A 20,266-nucleotide genomic window follows, 5' to 3' on the forward strand; every position below is an offset into this window, starting at 1 on the left:
ATGTAATCTTTTTTTTTTCTTTCTCTGTCTCACTCCGCTTTCTTAATTGATAGTGTATGTAAGTGATGAAAGTTTTGTGATTTGCATACTTCTGCACATCAAACACTGATACAATCTCTGGAGTCCTCATATAAAAACACAGCGACAGCAAAAACATCCATAGAACTAGAAGTGAATGGGGAATTGTGCATAGGGACCAGCAAAGCCCCGAAATGTCGGGAAAACATCTAATTCATTTAAACTTTTCAGTGGTTGCTGTATGTTTTGCTGTTGGCCCCGGCAATGAAGTGGTTAAAATAATAACAATGTTTGTGTGTGTGAATGTGTGTGTGTGTGTGTGTGTGTGTGCGTGCGTGTGTGTGTGAATGTGTTGCCCTGTAAATAGTTCTATGGCTTGTTGTACTAATTACATTTGTAGAGTGATCACAGAAGTATACAACTTCCAACACTACCCCCTCCATTATAACTCTACTGCAGGGGGCTCAACTCCAGTCCTCAATGCCCCCCAACAGGTCAGGTTTTCAGGATATCCCAGCTTTAGCACGGGTGGCTCAATCAGCCCCTGCTTCAGCAGAGGTCGCTCAATCAGTCCCTGCTTCAACACTGGTGACTCTTCAACCGAGCCTCTGATTGAGCCACCTGTGCTGAAGCTGCTATATTCTGAAAACCTGTCCTGTTGGGGGAGAGCTTGAAGACTGGAGTTAAGCGCCCCTGCACAGTATACAAAATGGGAGCACTGCTCCATGACAGAATATTACGCATGCCGTTTATTAACACGTCGCCGTGTGAACTCCTAATGTTCACGTAGCAGTTTGCAGCCACTTTTAAAATGCCCATCTTTCCTCTCCATGAAACTCAATGGTAAGGAAGAAAGTATCTTATTGCAAGAGTAGTGCACGCACGGATCAGTCTTCCAGCCGAAGTGGTGGCAGGGCATGCAGATGTGATAAGCCCAAGGGGAACCTAGAAGATGTTGAAATGGAGACTACTGACTTAACATTTGTGGTATTAGGTTATAATAGGAAATACTGATTTATTGTTGGGATCAATATTTGATGTCACCCTCAAAGCAGCTCAGTTAGTCCTTTGTTGGTAATTTTTTTGGCATTCAGTCCAACTAAAGGTTTTATCAAAGGGGTGTAGCAGGGCCCTGATGTGATGCATATTTTTATTGCAGGAATCTGACAGCAATAAACTACGGTCCCTCTATTCCTTCCGAAACACCTCTACCTCACCACACAAGCCTGACGAAGGGACCCGTGAGCGCAGTGAACTTATGACCAGTGTTAATTTCGGGACACCGGAACGTCGCAAAGGAAGCCTGGCTGATGTGGTGGACACGCTGAAACAGAAGAAACTAGAGGAAATGACCAGAACCGAACAAGAGGGTACGTGTGTGTGTGTGTGTGTGTGTGTGTGCGCTTAAACTGTTCCATGTCTTTTCTTTTATTATTATTATTTATTTATTAGTATTATTATTATAACGCTAAGGATTGCATGCTTTACTAAAAAATGTGTGGGTTATTGAGAGCCTAAGAAGTGCATAATTGGCAATAGCTGGAAAAAGATTATTTGCCTGTTGCCATGGAGATGGCTGTTTGAAATACGTTATGAGAGATATCTGTTCCTTTGGCACTGCAAAACTTTCCATACTTTAGCTGGGGCATATCATTGGAAAGTATGGTACATTTGGGCACATTCTGGACTAGTTTTTAAAAAAATGGTTTTCATGGAGGTGTGTTTTACATTTACTTTCAGTCTTTTGGTTAACCCTCTGTCTGCAGATCTGCGGCATATGTGAGGCCTTAGAGCAGGAGTGCCAACTCCAGTCATCAAGGGCCATCAGCAGATCAGGTTTTCAGGATATCCCTGCTTCAGCACAGGTGGCTTAATCATTGGCTCAGTTGAAGACTGGGGTTGGCCACCCCTGCCTTAGAATGTTGCAGGTCCATTCTGCAGAGGACCGGTTGTACCATTCTGCAGAGGACCGGCTGTACACTCTCAGAGGCTATCATCACTTGAACACAGTATTCATTCTATTGTGTAAGTTGCAGCTCAAATAGCAGCTGGAGTTGTGTGTAGCTGGCTAGCAGGTTTCAGCCTTGTGACATTTCTAGACTTAATATGTTGAATCTCATGTTTAGCTTTTACATTCAGTAATTTCCTCTTATAGACAAATACCTAGTGAAAATTATGAATCTTGACTGGGATCTTGACCAAATGCTCCATTCAGCAAAGCTCATAGGATCCTCGGATGTCCAGGAATTCATAAAGTATAGAACTTTGGTTACAAAACACTCCTATTGACTCATTCTGTTGACAAAAATCTACTGAACATGTCTTAGCAGTCAGAAGTCATCTTATCTGTCTCTTCTCTAAAGTGTGATAAGGTTTATAAATTGTTAACAGCATTAAGTGAATTGACTTAATTCATTGGCCCATTATGATCTGTAATTCCTATTGTACTTTAGTACAGTGTTGGATTGGGGCTCACTGGAGAAGATGATCGTAGGACCCTCACGTTGGTTGTGGGGCGGGAAGAGCCTGCTAGTGGGAGGAGGGACAGTGCGCTGCTAGCTGGTGGAGTCTATTTGGGAGGTGACAGAGAGGAAACCTAGCCGGCTGACCTCAGAATTCAGTCTGGCCTTCTTACTCTACCGAAGCTTGCTCTCCCCAGCCATTGGTGATCCTGGCCTGTCAGGGATTTTCCTCGTTCTCTGACCTTCCAGTCCGACATTACTTTAGTCAATAGACTGCTTAGAATGTTTCAAAACAAATACAGAAATCATTGTGCATATTTATTTCACACACATATTCTGGCTTTTTAAAATGAAGTAATAATATTTTATTGTTTTTATAGAGACTCTAACTTGATAGGGTACCTACCTTTTACTTTTGCAGGGGCTAGGCTACACTTTGTCACCTCCACTCACCATGGACTCTGTGTATGAGACATCCTATTATCATATGTGAAAAGAGCCACCACTAACCCTACTTTCTCTATCGTACAATTGGTTTGCACTAAGAAGACAAACTAGAAGACACACAACTAGATGGCTGTAATGTGGATTAGTAGCTGTGCTATGTATTTATCTGGAAACGGTGGGTTGTACAGTATGTACAGTACCAAGGCAATTTTGGAGAATAATTGGTTGAAAATAATACAGAAGGTGTTACCATAGCATGTTATCGTATTCTATTACAACTCCAGTATGGCCTATTAAATAGAGCAGGTGGAAATGCATACTGTAAATATAAAATACATAGTCATAGATACATATGACTCGGAATGCAACAATTCTGGACCTCTAGGAAGTGCTGATTGTGAATGGAAGAAAAGTTGAACCTAAACATTTTAAACAAGTGTCCCATAGCTTCTGAAATAAGTCTGCTAATGAGAGCTGTATTTGAGCATTCGCGATTGAGAATGTCAACAGGTTTTGCCGAGGAGAATATGCCCCAGCTGGTTAAATCTGGTGGTGGTAGCAGTTTAAATGGTCAAGTGCTGCTTGTATTACAAGACCGTCTGTTTGTAAAAGGAAGAGAGAGTGCTCAGGCATAATGTACAGCTGCTTTAATCTTTCTTTAATAATACAGCCTCAGCCTGTATAATTCCCTACACATCACACTGGGAACGAAACAAGCTCTTGTAAAAGGGATGTGCAGGCTTTTGATAAGTACCTAGAGCTATCCATAGTTCAATAAATAATGTATCTATCACAGAGATAACAGATTGACATCATTACTGGGAATTAAAATGTAATTTGACTCTCTGAGGATGTAACCTATGCACACTTTTTATGATTTTTATTTTCCTTAAACTTCTCTTTTTTCAACCATCTTTCCCTTTCACATTATCAAGATAAACTACTGCATCTATCAATTATGTTTATTGCTAAAAATGTTCCCGACTACTTTCCATATTTTCTTTTACCTTTTTGGTTCCTTCCAAAAAATTAAGATTTCGATCTAATATACATAAATATATGGCTTTTTTGAGCCCTTAAATAAATGTACAATTCAATATGATTGGCTTTGCTGCCGAACGCTGCATATCGGATTACAATACAAGTATAGGCAACTCTCCAAACACTTAGAAAATGCCCCACAAAATCGTAAATTGCAACCCACTCTGACATACATTTTGTGTAAAGACGTAATATAGTTTTACAGTTACCTTATAACGATTATAAATTCATTTTTCATTTTTTTGTGGATTTGGAAGGACTTTTTCTACCATTTATAATGAAAAACATTTCCCAACTAGACAGACAAAATGTGCCATATTCTTCTGGTTTATTGTAGTAATGTCTTATATCATGTCTATGATTTACTATTACTTTGTTTAATACCTGTCTTGATTATTTTTTAAATATTGATTTATTTAATTTGCATTTTTTTTCTTTTTTTTGGCAAGACTGCTAATGCCACTTAAATAAATTAAGGAAAAACAAATGTCAAGAAAATCTAAAAAAAATATTCCAATATGATAGATATTGTCTTCCATGGTTCGATACAAGCAAGCCCAACCCATCAAAGTTCAGGGACCAGGATGCAATGGTGTGAAGGCAGACATATTCTAAATAAATGTTTTTTTTTTTTATTTCATGTCAAAACTCACTAAGTCTTGGAACTTGAGATATAATATAATAGTATTATTATTATTATATATATTGTTTAGTTTCAAAGCCGTAAAAGAGCCTACTCCTCTTTCTTTCTTCTTCTTATTTTTTATTCATTGAACCTGTCCTTTCTGCAAAAGGCAATCGGGATCACCAGATAAGAGGTCTCTTTGATGAACCTGATCGATAACATTTTCTTCTTTTTTGACATTTCCAAGATCTAAGACCTCTTTCTGCCAAATACTACCTGATTATACTGCACCTTCTCTAGGCCAGCAAAATACAAAAGCGGAAAGGTTACTTTGCAGTTAGTGCAGAAGTCCGTCTGTGGCATCACATTGCACCCATACTTGGGTTTCCATTTACAAAACGTGTAGAGAAGCCCTTCAAGCCCATGCAGGTAGGGCAGCTCCGAGGAGGTGGAAATTCCCTCTACACCTCTCAACATATATCAACTGCTGTCTTCACCCTTTTCATGTAGATTAAAATTCCCATGGGTACTGAAGGGGTAAATCATTGTTTTTAGTAGCTTTCACCCAAAAAGTATGTGTCTTAGATTGGACAGAAAATGACAACCTTCGTTACCATTTTGTAAATATTTCAGTATGAGGTATGTGCAAACCCTATGGAGTTCTCACTGACAGTTGTATCCGTCATTCTAGAAAACGTCTTTCCTGCCAAATTGCTGCCAACCCAGTATTCATCTTCTGTCTAATTGGGTGGGTACACAAGTGATTCTCTTCAGAATAGATGCCAGTGCAACTTCATGGAACAGTTGGCATCAAAAGATAGAACAGCATGTCATTTGGCATCAGCCTCCCACAAACTGAATGTATCATAAACCCCTTAAGTGCTAGGTGGGTGGGAGGGGGGTGGGGGGGGGGGGGCGATGGCTGGATACAGAGGGAAGTTACAACTTAGAAAGGAACATTTAATTTGGGCAATAGAGATGACTTCTCAAGTGTTTAACGGCGATTTTTGTGTGTGTACTTTTTATGTAAAAATACATTTTGATATAGTACTGCTAAAATATATACTGCTGAACAAAGAAAACGATTCCTGGTACGAATAGCTTACGATCGAACGGTGGTGCCTTAGACACAAGGAGCCATTACCCATGGGCATAATAATCTTTCACAGAGTTTTACTTCATAAACAAAACTATTCCCAATACATCGTCACTCTTTTCCAGGCCGTGCCCTAAGAAGCCCTGATGTCAAATCGTAGACATTTAGGTGGGAAGGATCACACAATCCTTGCAGGTTTAAATACATGTATTGCAGAGACGATGAACATTATGTTTGAGTGAGTTCTCTTTAAATATTTTTTGGTTATGGTATATACAGGCATAGCTATTGCCGATTGCCATTCAGATGTATCAGTACAGGGTATCACCATTTACTGAGTAGCTTCTTTTGTATGTTGTATGGCTGAAGTTCATTTTTTTCCTCTGTTACAGTCCTAGGAAGGGAATTGGCTAAGTGAATCAGTGTGTGGCTTCCTGTGTCTTGAACAAGTGTGTATTATGCTTTTACTCCTAGTTTTGGTTACCAGTGGGGGTGCAGTTAAGTTAAAGTCTTTCTTTATTCAATGTTATTTTTAAACTCTATTTACCTTTTTTTAATTTCTGCTGGATTTTTTACTCTCCCTCCTCTCCACTGACGGCGTTACAGGTCCAGCCTGGGTTATGCGTGTATTGTATTTGGGTTCTTCGCTCCATACTTTCAAGGTCTTATATTTGGTATGATGGATGCAGAACCCCCATTAACTGAAGCTCCTTTAGACTCTTATCCAGTTGGGTGTTAAGTCCTCTTGTATCATGGAAGTTTGACCCCCATAAATTACAACATGGAACCTTATGGCTTTAAAACACATTGTGCGTTTGACCTCTTCTTTGCTTCTTGTTATGCAACACTGCACACAACAGGCGTTTCCAGCCCAGAAGCAGTTAATATGCTCAATTTGCTAATAGTGTAAGTTGAAAGTTAGAGGGCACGTATGCAAGTGAATTGTCCAGTTGTTTAGGAGAAGAACCTCGGGTTTCTCTTATGATGAACTTCAGTTTTAGTTAGCCTCACGTCCCCTGCCGTCCCTGCTGTTCTGCAACAGGGTCGGAAAGTGCCTTAAGTGCTTTTGACCGTGGTAATGAATGAAAATGGCTTCCTAGCACAGAGGGCACTGCATTAGACTGAATAGTAACCTTACCTGTAAAAGCACTATTAGAGAGGGGCCAGCTGTAAGTAAGGATAACGATGTGTGTCCACTGCTTATTTACTGAAAATTGTACATGTATTATTTTGTGAGAAGCCTTCAGACGATGCTCGTTGGGATAAAAATGGCAGTGCCTGAGTAAATTGTTATAATGCATAATAAAAATGCAGTTTGGAGACGCTGCTAATTACCTTGTATCGTCTTAAGCCTTATGCACTTTGCTAGGCTTTTTGTCCTCTTTTAAAATGGCGGCCATTTTCCTCCTGTCTAAGCAAATAACTTCCGCAATGAAATGCTTATTTTCTGACTTCTAGTTTTGTAATGAAAAAACGAGGCAACGATATTTGTAAGATTGCTTTGAATTTCTTTTGTCAGACAGACAACTTACAGTACCAAAATAATGAATTGCCCTGGAAATATTCTAATAGTTTGACTCCGATAGGTAATTAATACAAAAAAATAAAGTTTACTTGAATACAGTATCAGAAAATGAGGTGCCAGTTAGTCCTTCTGTTTGTAGATTGTACTGTAGTTTTGAAATTCATGTATCGCGTAGACTATTAACGTCTGTGGCCCTTCAATTTTTTGATATGCCCCCCTTTTCCTTCTGTATCACATCCAGCAGACACTTTTCAATGTTTGATATACCTGGAATACATTTCGGTGACACGGTCATCTCTGCCTCACCTGTGGCTATGTACACAACCTTTTTTTTAGACGAAGGAAGCCTGGCTTAACATGTGTAAACACGGTTTATTCATATCACTTGAAACAAAAAACATAAACTAAGTGGAATTATAACTTTGATATTAAGCAGGGTGTTGCATGCAAATGTTTGCCTGGGGGCCATAATAATGCATAATACATGCATTTGTAATATTCCAATGTTTTTCTTGGCTTCCACAAAAGAAAAAAGACAGTGCACTTAAATATTCATTAAAGTAGATCTACTGTAAAACCAACGAAAGTACTGAAAAACTTTTAACAGATCAGAATCTGAAAGTCCCAGTACCATAAAGTGCTTGAAATACATGTTTTAAAAAAATAAAGTTGTTTATAATATATACTGTATATTCAAGATGTATATAAAACACATCATAAAAGAAGCAGTGTACTCATTGTAATAAATAATTGTGATATTGCAAAAATATATTCTCTTTTTTGAAGGGGGTGGGGAGATACACACACAAATAATAAAGGGGGTACCATGGCGCCTGGAAATCAACATGAAATCATTCTGCACAATAACCCAATCTCTAAAACACACTGAAGGACAATGGGAATCAAAACAAGTTGGGGGCTTTACAAATGAATTATAAAAATATTTGAAATAAAATTTAAATCGCAAATTTTTTATTGTATTCATTTAAAATATATGTATACTTACTTATATTATATTATATTACTTATATATATATATATACTTATATATAAAATATATGTATACTTACTTATATTATATTACTTATATATATATACTTATATATAAAATATATGTATACTTGCTTATATTATATTATATTACTTATATATATATATATACTTATATATAAAATATATGTATACTTGCTTTTGTGCCCGGCTTTGCCCGGGGAATGTAATATTGAATACATGTCCCTGCCCCCCCCCCCACTGCTTCCGGAACATCTCCCCGGGCCCCCCCTCCCCCCGCTGCTGGATGTAGTGCGGGGTGAGATTTGTCTCTGTGTGTGTGTGTCTGTCTGTGTGTGTCCATCCCCGCTGCCGGAACATGTCCCCAACCCTCTGGCGGAACATCTCCCCGCGCTGCTGTGGCATCTCTCCTCGCTGCCGGCACATCTCCCCCCCCCCCCCTCATTGGTACATCTCCCCCCGCTGCCGGCACATGTCCGTCCCCCCGCGCTGGTACATCTCCCTCCCCCTGCTGGTACATCTCCCCCGCACATCTCACATCACACACACAGACACACACACACAGCCCCGATCCAGGCAAGGACACGCCCCCTCCCTTAGTAGCCATGCCCCCCGCCACCTGCTCCTGCTCTAACAGATTTGCTGGACAGCCGAGGGAAACTTAGAATGTCCATAATTTGGGAGGTGAGTCACATTGGAAGCTCAAAATAGTTGTGTTGACCTACAAATCCACAGCAGAATGTACAGTGAAAGTTTAGTTGTGCTACATGGTGCCGTTTCTGAGATTTCGATGCTTCGGACATACAAACAAACAAACAGACGGAATCCAACTTAGAATTATAGTATAGTTATAATGCATGTTATATAACAAACTTCATTTGCCCCATAAAAACAACAAAAAATAACAAGTAACAAAAAGAGTAGAATAACGAGCAATCCACGGAGTAGGAACAACGCAGTAAATAGTAAATAATAGTAAATATAACCCTGCCTGGAATACCTAAATAACTCTAGTAATTGATATTGTTCTTGGCTACGTTTTATATTTTGTAAAAAGTGAGCCTAAAATTAAGGGATATGTGGCCATAAATAAAAATTTAAAAAATGGTCAAAACTGTTTGTTTTATAACAAGCCTCATTTATCCTGTGTACATACAAATGCTAGTTACATATTAACATTTCTGCAATGAAGGAGAGCGCGTATATGATTGAACTTTTTTTTATGTTGAAGACCCAACACTGGGCATGTCTCGTCATGTGTCGGTACAACAAAATAGATAAGGTTGCATGGCCCTGCATAGCCTACAAGCATAATAACACATGTTATCATTATAATCCTCATCCCTCGGGGGAAATGGAACTATCATAAGGGTTAACCTATATCTCAAGTCTGCTAGTCCTTTATTCCGATTTTAAAATACACTGCCGGCTGATATTAAATATTTATTGGTACAACAAAAGAGCAGGCGAAGTTGATAAAATAGCAGTGGCTTATGCCAACATACATAAACACCATATTGTGCACGAATTACTGGAGGCCAATGATAATGGATGGCTGTGTGAGTTTCACATGGAATGTTTAGTGGTACGAATGAATGCATTGCCATTGTACTATGGGCATAGATATCCAGTCATTCGTTCCTGTCCAAAATCAACACTAATTTGGCAAGTTTTTTCCAAATATATAACGTTATTTTTCAAGTGTAAGTGTTCCATATTTCCTCTCGTGCATTGCGAGGTATTCAAGCACCAGGGCATTCTATATAAGAAAAGGGAAAATGTCCGCGTGTTGTGTTGCTTACGCGTTGAAGTTGAAGCGCAGAATCAAATAAGGAATGATGAAGTGTGGTGCATCACCGTCTATCGTGAAATGGGTACACTCAGGAGGGTATCTTTCTTTTGCACCTATGAATCAATACTATTCCAGTTTGAGTAAATCCCAGTGTCTTGGGGACCCTTGAGCTCCTTTAGGTCCTAAACTTTTGCATTGTGTGCTTATTACTAAAAAAAAAGAAGTCTAGATATGTATGTATATCTTTATTTGTATAGCGCCATTTAAGTACATACATAGCGCTTCACAGCAGTAATACACGTGACATAATAATATAACACATAATGGGAATAAGTGCTTTAGTCATAAAAGTAACATTAGGAAAAAGAATCCCTGCCCTGAAGAGCTTACAATCTAAGTGGTAGGTAGGGAGAACGTACAGAGACAGTAGGAGGCTGTTCTATTAAGTGCGTCTGCACCTTGATAACGCACATTGTGTGTGAAACGCGTTTGTGCATTTTTTAACCCCATGGTCGTTACATGTGACCTAATAAATATATTTATTATGGGAGACCCCTCTTGATCCTTTTTTCTACCTTTCTGGATGTTGGTGGCGCTTCGCATTTCCACCTTTTTCTCTCTACTGGCGTCTGCAAGGGGCCAAGGTCGATGTATGAGGTGTATAGTATCAGCACAGAGCTACCCATACAGTATGCTTCGGTAATGAGTGTGAAGTAGTCACTACAGCAAAGGAGAATATTTATCAAAGATATACAGCTGTCACACTGGGGCAAAATTCAGCAGAAGACACAGAATACAAATTCCAACTTCTTTTATATGATTTTTTTTGTTTCAATTGCTTACTGCTTTATGCCCTTGTTTTTCACGTGGGAAATGGATAAATAACGTATTGTTGTCCACATTAAACCCTTCTCCTTTCATGCTGTATTATACACGGTTGTATACTTTGCTGAAAATGGTAGATAACACCCTCCCCGCCCCCCCCCCCACAAACACTTTTTGTTTCTGCTAGTGAACTCAATCTCCTTCCCAATCTCCATATTCTCGTTGTAGAGGTAAAACTCATTAAGTGCATTTTTGGCAAAAACTCACTAGATGCATCTCCTCTCTTGGAATTCCTTGATATTTCTATTGAAAAACTTATTAAAAACACATAATCTTCAGAACTTGTCATATCAAAATAACTTCTTTTAAATACAGATTTTTTTCTGTTATTTAATCACCTTTTCATCAGTACTCAAAGAATGTAGTTAATGACTTTTACCTCTACAACGACGATTTGGACATGTAACACTTTAGGAAGTTACAATAGGGACATTCTATATTTTATCACAATTACACTAATTACTATACATTAAATTTACACTAGCAATAGGGTTGGATATAGTCCGCTGGTAGTTTCCAAATGCTTAGGGTACTATCCTATAATTAGTTAAGGTAACCTTACTATTACGGACAAGAAGCAAAAAGTGACACACTGTGAGAGCTCATTTGCATGCCAACACCCAGAATTCCTGGCTGCAGTTAAAGCATTGTATGCTACAAGATACTGGGGAAAGGCAGGGTGCAGACGTTTCTGAAGCATGCGAGTGTGCTCCCAAGTAGTATTTTTATTTATTATTAGATCATTCTGAAGGAAGCCTCAGGAGCATGATGGTGACCTTTTAAATTAAAAGTCACAATAGCATTAGGATATGGGAAACCAGCTACAGATACACAGGCACCAAAAACATAGATTGTAAGCTCCACGGGGCAGGACCTGTGCCTGCAAAATGTCTCTGTAAAGTGCTACGTAAAACTAGCAGCGCTATACAAGAACATGCTATTATTATTATTATACACAGCAGTAGGATTAGGTAAAAGCCAATAGTAAAGTAGCGTCAGTGTTAGTTTAGTATCCTGTAGTAAATCACAGTAGCATAAGGGGAAGCAGCATGGGTTAGGCTAGCAGCATATACAGAAGGACTAAAGTACTATAATAGGGCAAAGGTATATACAGTAGTAAGTCAGGGGCGCGCAAACTAGGTGGCGCAAGATTTTTGGGGGGGCGCGGTGGTTACCAAGGCCCCGCCCTCTTCCCCAAAAGCATTTCAATTAAATGCCGTACCATCCCATTACCCGCAGCGTAATTTGACACCGGTTCCTAGGTAAGGGGGGCGGGATGGGGGGGCGCGAGCACTCAGGCTAAGAGGCAGGGGGCGCAGCACCAAAAGTTTTGCACACCCTTGTAGTAAATCACAGGATTAGGATTTGCCACATGGTATTCTATGGCTACTATAGCTTAGTGTTATTCTAACATAAGGTGGAATGGCCACATGAATGACAGAAGCACGGTTTGGCTGCTGTCCACATCATCCATGTGTAATAGGAAAGTGGTAAACATGCCTTTAGCAATGACATCTTTGAGCACATAGAGTATGGAGAAGGAATTAGTCCCGCTTCATGACAAACTGGCAGCACAGGCCAGATAGGAAAGTGCGTTCACAAATAGGACTTGTGTGGTCACAGATTTTGTTGTTATTCTTCCACTCATCTGTAGTTAATTAGGGTATGGTAGACCTGTATTTAGCTATATGCTATGTATGTGCTAACATTTGATGCAATGATGCAACATACATTGGAACGTCTTTGATTAGCAAGATAATTGCTATTGCCCCTCCAATAATGTATTTACGTTATCTGTTTCTAGACATTGTGTGTTCTGTGAATCTTGGCACACCTGAACCTTATGTAGCCCCCCTCCCCCTCAATGGGGTTACCAGTTGCTGTGAGGATTTCATAGCGGGATAATGTGTGAGTTAATGAGTCCCACCCTATGTTACCATGGGGATACTGATATCAGAAGGGATATAAAAGATAGAGGGGAGGGTCTTAAAGCCACAGTTCAAGCTGCCATTTTAAAAAATAAATATTTTTTTCCATTCAATATGTGCATAAATACAATCTACACACTGACTAGTGATTAGCTAAGTTGCCGATCGATCCGTTCTACTGTGATCGATCGGTGAAGATTTGGCTCAGGGGTTCACTAAATGGCTGCCAGTGCAGGAGAAGGGGACCCTAGATTCAAAGGTCTGTGGGGAAGATCATGTGACCGGAAAGTCACTAGATACAATTAGTTCACTGCTGGAGAGAGAGCAGGTCTCAAAAAGGGGTGTACCCCTTCCTTCAGAAGAGGAAGGGGATATGACTTTGTAAATGGTTGCTATAGAAACAAATAAAAATGCTTGTTACATTATAATGCATAAAAAAATATTAAATAATTAAAAAAATACACATGTAGGATATTGCTTGAACTGCAACTTTAAAGTCGGGTTCCCCGAGGACAAGAGGAGAGGAGCATCGGGGAGAGTTGATAGGGATGTTCATAAAGTAATAGCACAGACCAGGTCCCCCTGGAGTCCAACATATCTACAAGATAGGAAAACGGCATGCTACAGAGGGCCTCAGGAAAGAGTGTTCTTGGGTGTCGGCAGATCGGCTCTAGCCATGGATCCGCATTAATAATCCTCAATCCGTATGGAAGTGGCAGTTCCCAAAAAGGCCAAAAGGTATTGGGTCACTTGCAAAGGACCAACCAGGATTCCCGTATGGGCCTAGTGTATATGGGCCTGTGTGTGTGTGTGTGTATATATATATACACACACACACACACACACACACACATATCTATATATACAAAATTGTATCTTTTTTTTATCAAACAAATGTAAGAAATTAGGAAATGTTATATAGTTGACTGCTTTTCATTTTCTTACAATGCCTAATATACGTAGCCAAGTGGGCCAAGCAAAATCACTGCATATCTAGTTCTAAAAATGGTCATATTAACCTATCAGCAAACAATTTACATTGGGAAAACTAATGGATTTGTGCTGAAAATTCAGTGCAAGTGATGTCCCAACACATTGCAGAGTACATACACTCCTACACACCGTGCACTGGCAATTAGCAAGAACCGCCAGCAATGATACTGTTGGGCAAGCAGCTCTTCCACACTGGGCAGCAAAATAGAGCTGCAAGTTCTTCCGACCTTCGCACCCTGCACAATCCTCCGCACCGTTGTGCATACACTGTATATATAAGAAAAAGTATGATGATCACTATGAGAAATCAAACGCAGCACAAATGGATTCTGCAGGTTTAAACTGTGGGGAATAACAGCATTTTTCACAAGGGATTGGTCAGAAATACTTTAGTTTTTATTTTTCTTTGCATCAAGGGCATTGTGCATTTGTCCAAACAGGGAACTGTGTTTTTAGTGTGTGCATTTTGTCTTGTTCGTTTTTCACAGAATCTTTAACACAGAGGCCCTGAAGTGGTGGGAACATGGCCAAGATGTCACAGCTCATTCCTGACCCTGCTTCACGGGCTTCGGTGTTCCTTATTTCACTTGTCAGCTTGTGAATCCCCAAAAGCCGTTCGGCCCCTGGCCTAACATCACACGCCTCTCCATATTTATATCCTCTTCTAGTAACGTTGAGGTTACTGCTGCCCAACTTTTGAATCAAGACAACCTGCTTGTCTGGGAAAAGAAGCACATTTTATTTCATCAGCGGCCTTTCCTCCAGCATAGCTCATGCTGAGCGAGACTAGAGCCAAGGACTAAAGCTGTGGCGTGTCACTTCTGTTTGAATAGGTAATGCGGGAGCCAATCAGCCAAACAGACAGGAGCTGGAACTGCTTGTTAGGAGACACCATCAAAAGCCACACTCTGCTTCCTGCCAATCAAACCTCACGCCGACTTGTGGGGCAGACATTAAATAGATCTTGTTTTCCCTTTTCCTGCCGTTCTCTGTGGGCACCTGGCCAATTTGACATGTAAACCGTTACAAAAGATATCAGAGTTTCCACTGCTTCTTGCTGACTGCTCTTAAATTTTACCAGTCGTTTTCTGTGCGGAGAAGAAAGTGGTAAATAATGTATTGTGATGGATTTTCAGGACTATTACTCATCCTCCCCTGTTCTTAAAAAAGATGCTATGACTGACGTGTGAGAGTGTGTGTGTGTATATATATATATATATATATATACATATATATATATATATTTATATATGTATATGTATATCTATATATACTATATATATATATGTATGTATGTAAGTGTGTATGTATTTATTTATATAGCGCTTCACAGCAGTAATACACGTGACAATCATATAAATAACAAATAATACAAATAACAGATCAAGGGAATAAGTGCTTCAGATTTAAAAGTAACATTCCGGAAGAGTAGTCCCTGCTCTGAGGAGCTTACAATCTAATTATATATATATATATATATATATATATATATATATATATATATATATAAAACATTTACTTTTGGGGGGGGGGGGGGCTTTTTACTTATTGGCCTGATATTGTTCTTTTAAATCCACTTTTTGTCTTTAGCTGTGAGAAATCATGATGGCCTTTTAAAATCGCCCCCCTGTCACTGAAAGAATCATTGGGGTGTTCTTTCTTCCTTCATAACTTCTCAATGAGCCCTGAATAAAATCATTGTCCTAAATATTCCACGATATTTATTGTGCAGTGTTAGCTACTCCATTTAAAAACAAACTGGAATGGCCCAAAGCCCATCTGTTTCTATGTGTTGTATTTTAGAGATCTCGTGAAAGCTCGTGGAGCTTCCAACCATAAACAGTCAAGAATGTTAAAAATGTAAGCATGGCTATCTTTATTTATATAGCGCGGAAAGTGTACTCAGCGCTTAAAGAATACAGTACAGGGAATTATAATAATACAATAAGTGCAGCAAAGTCAAACAATAGGAAATGAAATCTCTGCCCCGAAGAGCTTACAATCTAATTGGTATGTTGGGAGACTTACAGAGACAGTAGGTGAGGGAATAAGTGCAAAATGATAGAGAATGTGTCATATGGTTAATTTCTACCATTTAATTCTGACTCTGACATACTCTGCCATTGTATGGGACATACTCTGCCATTGTATGGGACATACTCTGCCATTGTATGGGACATACTCTGCCATTGTATGGGACATACTCTGCCATTGTATGGGACATACTCTGCCATTGTATGGGACATACTCTGCCATTGTATGGGACATACTCTGCCATTGTATGGGACATACTCTGCCATTGTATGGGACATACTCTGCCATTGTATGGGACATACTCTGCCATTGTATGGGACATACTCTGCCATTGTATGGGACATACTCTGCCATTGTATGGGACATACTCTGCCATTGTATGGGACATACTCTGCCATTGTATGGGACAGCTATGAAACAAAATGCTTAGACAAGTTCCTGGTTGGATGGTATCTGCCTCCTCGGTGAGATCTTGGCCGATGCTCATATGGCATCATTCTCACACAGTGGCCAAGAGCCTGAGCCAGGGTTTATTTTCTCTTTGCTAATCCAAAATGTACACTACACGCATTTGGAAAGTTCAGTCATTCTCAGCATCCCTAATTATTGGTATCGTCCCTTAAACTATTAAGCAAAGTACTACATGGTATTACAGTTCCCTTTCTGACAACTAAAGGGCTTAAACGTTTTTAAGGATATCCTTGCTTCAGCACAGGTGGTTCAATCAGTGGCTCAGTCATAATGATCAGTCAGTCTAATAGTCATTATGACTGAGCCATCTGTGCTGAAGCAGGGATATCTTTAATACCTGACCCGTTGGTGGCCCTTGAGGACGGGGGTTGGCCACTCCTGATCTATACTACATCCAGCATTTCCTGACTTGAAGGTATCTTAATGGGAGATCTTTGAGAGAAGCAAGCCAGGTCCGCAGATCAACTATACGTTCTACTCATGCCTTTTACGAAGGGCTGAGCATGTGAGTGCATTACCTACCTGTGCATGTTATTGTCTTCCTGCGCTGAACATACTACACCCAGGGTTACCACCTCTCCAGGTTTGACCCGGAGACTCCGGGTTTCGGGAACTTGCCACCGGTCTACGGGTTGCCATCCTTAATCTCCAGGTGGCGGCGGGGTGCTGTGTGGTGCCGTGGCGTCTCCGGCATCCTTCCTTAGCTTGTTGCAATTTCCCCCTCCAACTGCACTGAAAATGGCTACGCGGCGTCAAAATTACGCCACGGCAACCGGACGCTTCGTGACGTCATGATGCTACGCGGCCTTGGTGGCGTGTAGCGTCGTGACTTCACCTAGCGTCCTGTTGCCATGGCAACGTGGCATCATTTGCCACCGCTCAGCCATCTTCTCTGCAGTTGGAGGGAGAAATTGTAGCAGGCTAAGGAAGATGCCGGAGACGCCGCCGCACCACACCAAGGATGCCGGAGACGCCGCCGCACCACACCAAGGATGCCGGAGACACCGCTGCACCACACCAAGTAAGGGATTTTTTTTTACTCCGGGTTGTCATTCAGTAGAAGGTGGCAGCCCCGACTACACCATATCTTTTCTTTCCTCTCCCTCTATTTTTGCGCATCTACAGTAGGGATAATATTGTATATATATCTATGTACAAATATATATACAGCTCAACCCCCTTATAACGCTGTGCTTGGGGTCCAAAGAATCACATCGCGTTATAAGCGGATCGCGTTAGAAATAATGTACAATTGTATGCATTGTACAATAAAGTATTTAAGATACCAATAATCGTGTTGTAAAGTATTCATAAATAGGAAAATTGGGAGCCACCCGTACATCGCGTTATAAGCGGATTCGCGTTGTAACGGATCGCGTTATAACAGGGTGGAGCTGTGTATATATGTAATGTAATATGCCAAGCCACTAAACTACACCAGTAATACTTGTTCCTGGCCTATTTCTTTACCTAGTTTTTTCTTTACTGGCAGTTTTTGCGGATTCACTGTTCTAGCCTATACTGGTCTGATCGTCATTACATTTATTTATTTTTTTGTAAGGGTTAAGCATTAATACCTAAACATGCCATGACGGCTTATTGAAACTCATTCAAGCAATGAGCTGCACATAAACAGCTGCTCCATCAATATGCCATTCTTTATAATACCCTTATTACCTTCTAGTGTCTCAAATTCTGATTAGTCAACACTGCTGATTGCTGCATGACATTCCAGGCCATCTTCCTTCTGTTCAGCTGCTCCAGACTTAGCTGCCATTTGATTACAACACAACTTGCTCATTGTTTCATTACAAGTACAAGACTCTCCAAAATTAATAAATCCACCCCCCCCCCCCCAAAAGCATCTGGCAGGACATGTTTGGGACCCCAGAAGATCCAGAAGGTGCACATACCGCATTGTAAAGGAAGGCAGAGTATAACTGAGTGCATTTCATTCTGCAACTGCTTAGAGAACTAAGCGGAAGATTAGCCAAGCTCTGATACGGGTCATCGGACCGCGATCCCACGTCAACTTCTATTCAAGTCAGTGGCCGTTACCGCAGAATTGTGAAAATCCCGGTGTAAAAACTGGAAGAAGAAAAAAACCACCCACAAATATCTGCAGTCTGTGTCTAATAACTCTATGATTTCTACAATGATTTTTTATATAAATGTGGAAAAAATGGGAATGTCGGATATGTTCTTTTTACATCCTTGTTCACCCATTGTAATAGGCTGTGGGATATATTGGCATCCTAGAAATAAGTAGTGTTAAGTAACATCACGCAAAATCCAGACCTATTAAAAGATGTCATCTCGCATGTCCATTACCCAGGAGGATGGCGGTACGACAGACAAGTGATTACAAGTATTCATTTAAAGCAGCTCCGGAGCTATATATACCCTACAATATCTCGCTATTTTCAACTTAAATCCTGAGATACTTACCGGCTTAGTTGCCAGTGTTTTTTTTTTTCCTGGACATTTTAACAGCCCTCCAATATAAAGCCACACCATCATCCTCCCAATAACATGGAGGCTTTCGCGTCATTCGTGGCCATTTGGATTTCCTTGAAGGGGAGGAAATCACCGGCAACTAACCGATAAGTATCCCAGAGATCCCTGAAGGTAATAATATCACGGTTCCTACAGTACCTCGCTATTGTCCTCTTCTCTGGAGAACCCCCAACAGGATTGCTATGTCACCATATATCCAGGAGTATATTTTCAGGACTATGAAGTCATTACACATTGAATCCCTTTGCTGCTCGGCAGAATAGCAATGCATAACCCACCGGCTGCTGGAAACAGAATGAAAGAGTTTGCTTTGCTTACACAGGTTTTGGGGGAGCATTTGCAACATCAGTCTCTTGATTCTCACGTGGTGCTGACTTTGGACAAATTATATTTTGTTCCCTATGCCTCATTTTACCCCCCTTTATTTCACAAATTACAGTATTATGTATTTGATTTATATTGAAGGTGCAGGGGACCAAGCAATATCCTACATGTTTGGTTTTTTTTTTAAATAAATCAGTTCTATACTATGAGAAAATACTTGTAGCATTTCTCCCCCCCCCCCCCCCCCTCTTTTTCTTTTTAAACCTCTCTGAATTACATTTTGTATTGTAATGTAACAAACATTTTTGTTTCTATAGCAACCACTTACAAAGTCACATCCCCTTCCTCTTCTGAAACAGGCTCTGGCACACCCCTTTTTCAGCCCTGCCCTCTCTCTAGCAGTGCACCAATTGTATCTAGTGACTGCCTGGTCACATGATCTTCCCCACACAACTTTGTCATATTAATATGCAAATACGTTCCACTGACTGGAGAATAGTCCTTTGCAGCCATTTAGTGAACCCCCAAGCCGTATCTTCGCTGATCGATCACAGGAGAACGGATCGATCGGCAACTTAGCTAATTACTTATCATTGAGTGGATTGTATTGATGCACATATTAAAAGGAAAAAAGAACAGCAGCTTGGACTGCTGCTTTAAGCATCTGAATTCCGATGCTAACATTTCATCTCGGAGGTGGCTGCATGAATCCCTCTGAAGTATATAACTCAAGCACTGTGCACAACTTTTGTATTTTTATTATTATTGTGCGTTACTGGATAGGGCAACTATAATTTCCCTTGTATAGAATTATTTTTACTGGTAACCTTCTTGTCATATTCAGTATGAAATGCCGACACGTTGAAAAACAACCCTGTTAATAGCTCTAAATCTGTCATTGTGCTCCGCAGCCTATTCTGAAAATAGCTAAGCTCTCTTTGTAAATTAAAATCGGTGTAAATGAGAACAGATGTTGACATGCTTTGCTTTATCTGAAGAGCTCCCAGTCAGAGGAAGAGCAAGTTCACAAAAGTTACATTGAAAGGATTAGGGCAAACGTACAAATGACAAGACAGCAGCTTCTTAGTAACCCTTCA

At 40.2% G+C, this 20,266-nt stretch overlaps 1 protein-coding gene across 15 annotated transcripts in view; it reads left to right on the top strand.

Annotated features, from left to right (window-relative positions):
* SOX6 (SRY-box transcription factor 6) overlaps window positions 1-20,266 on the top strand; it is a 561,724-nt gene that overhangs the window by 209,688 nt on the left and 331,770 nt on the right. For all 15 annotated transcript variants that reach the window (XM_075567743.1, XM_075567736.1, XM_075567734.1 and 12 more), the window contains one exon: window positions 1,178-1,388. In XM_075567743.1, coding sequence (XP_075423858.1) covers window positions 1,178-1,388 — 211 coding nt within the window. The remainder of the gene's footprint in view (window positions 1-1,177; window positions 1,389-20,266) is intronic.

This window comes from Ascaphus truei, chromosome 12, assembly GCF_040206685.1.
Source record: "Ascaphus truei isolate aAscTru1 chromosome 12, aAscTru1.hap1, whole genome shotgun sequence".
Lineage (NCBI taxonomy): Eukaryota > Metazoa > Chordata > Amphibia > Anura > Ascaphidae > Ascaphus > Ascaphus truei.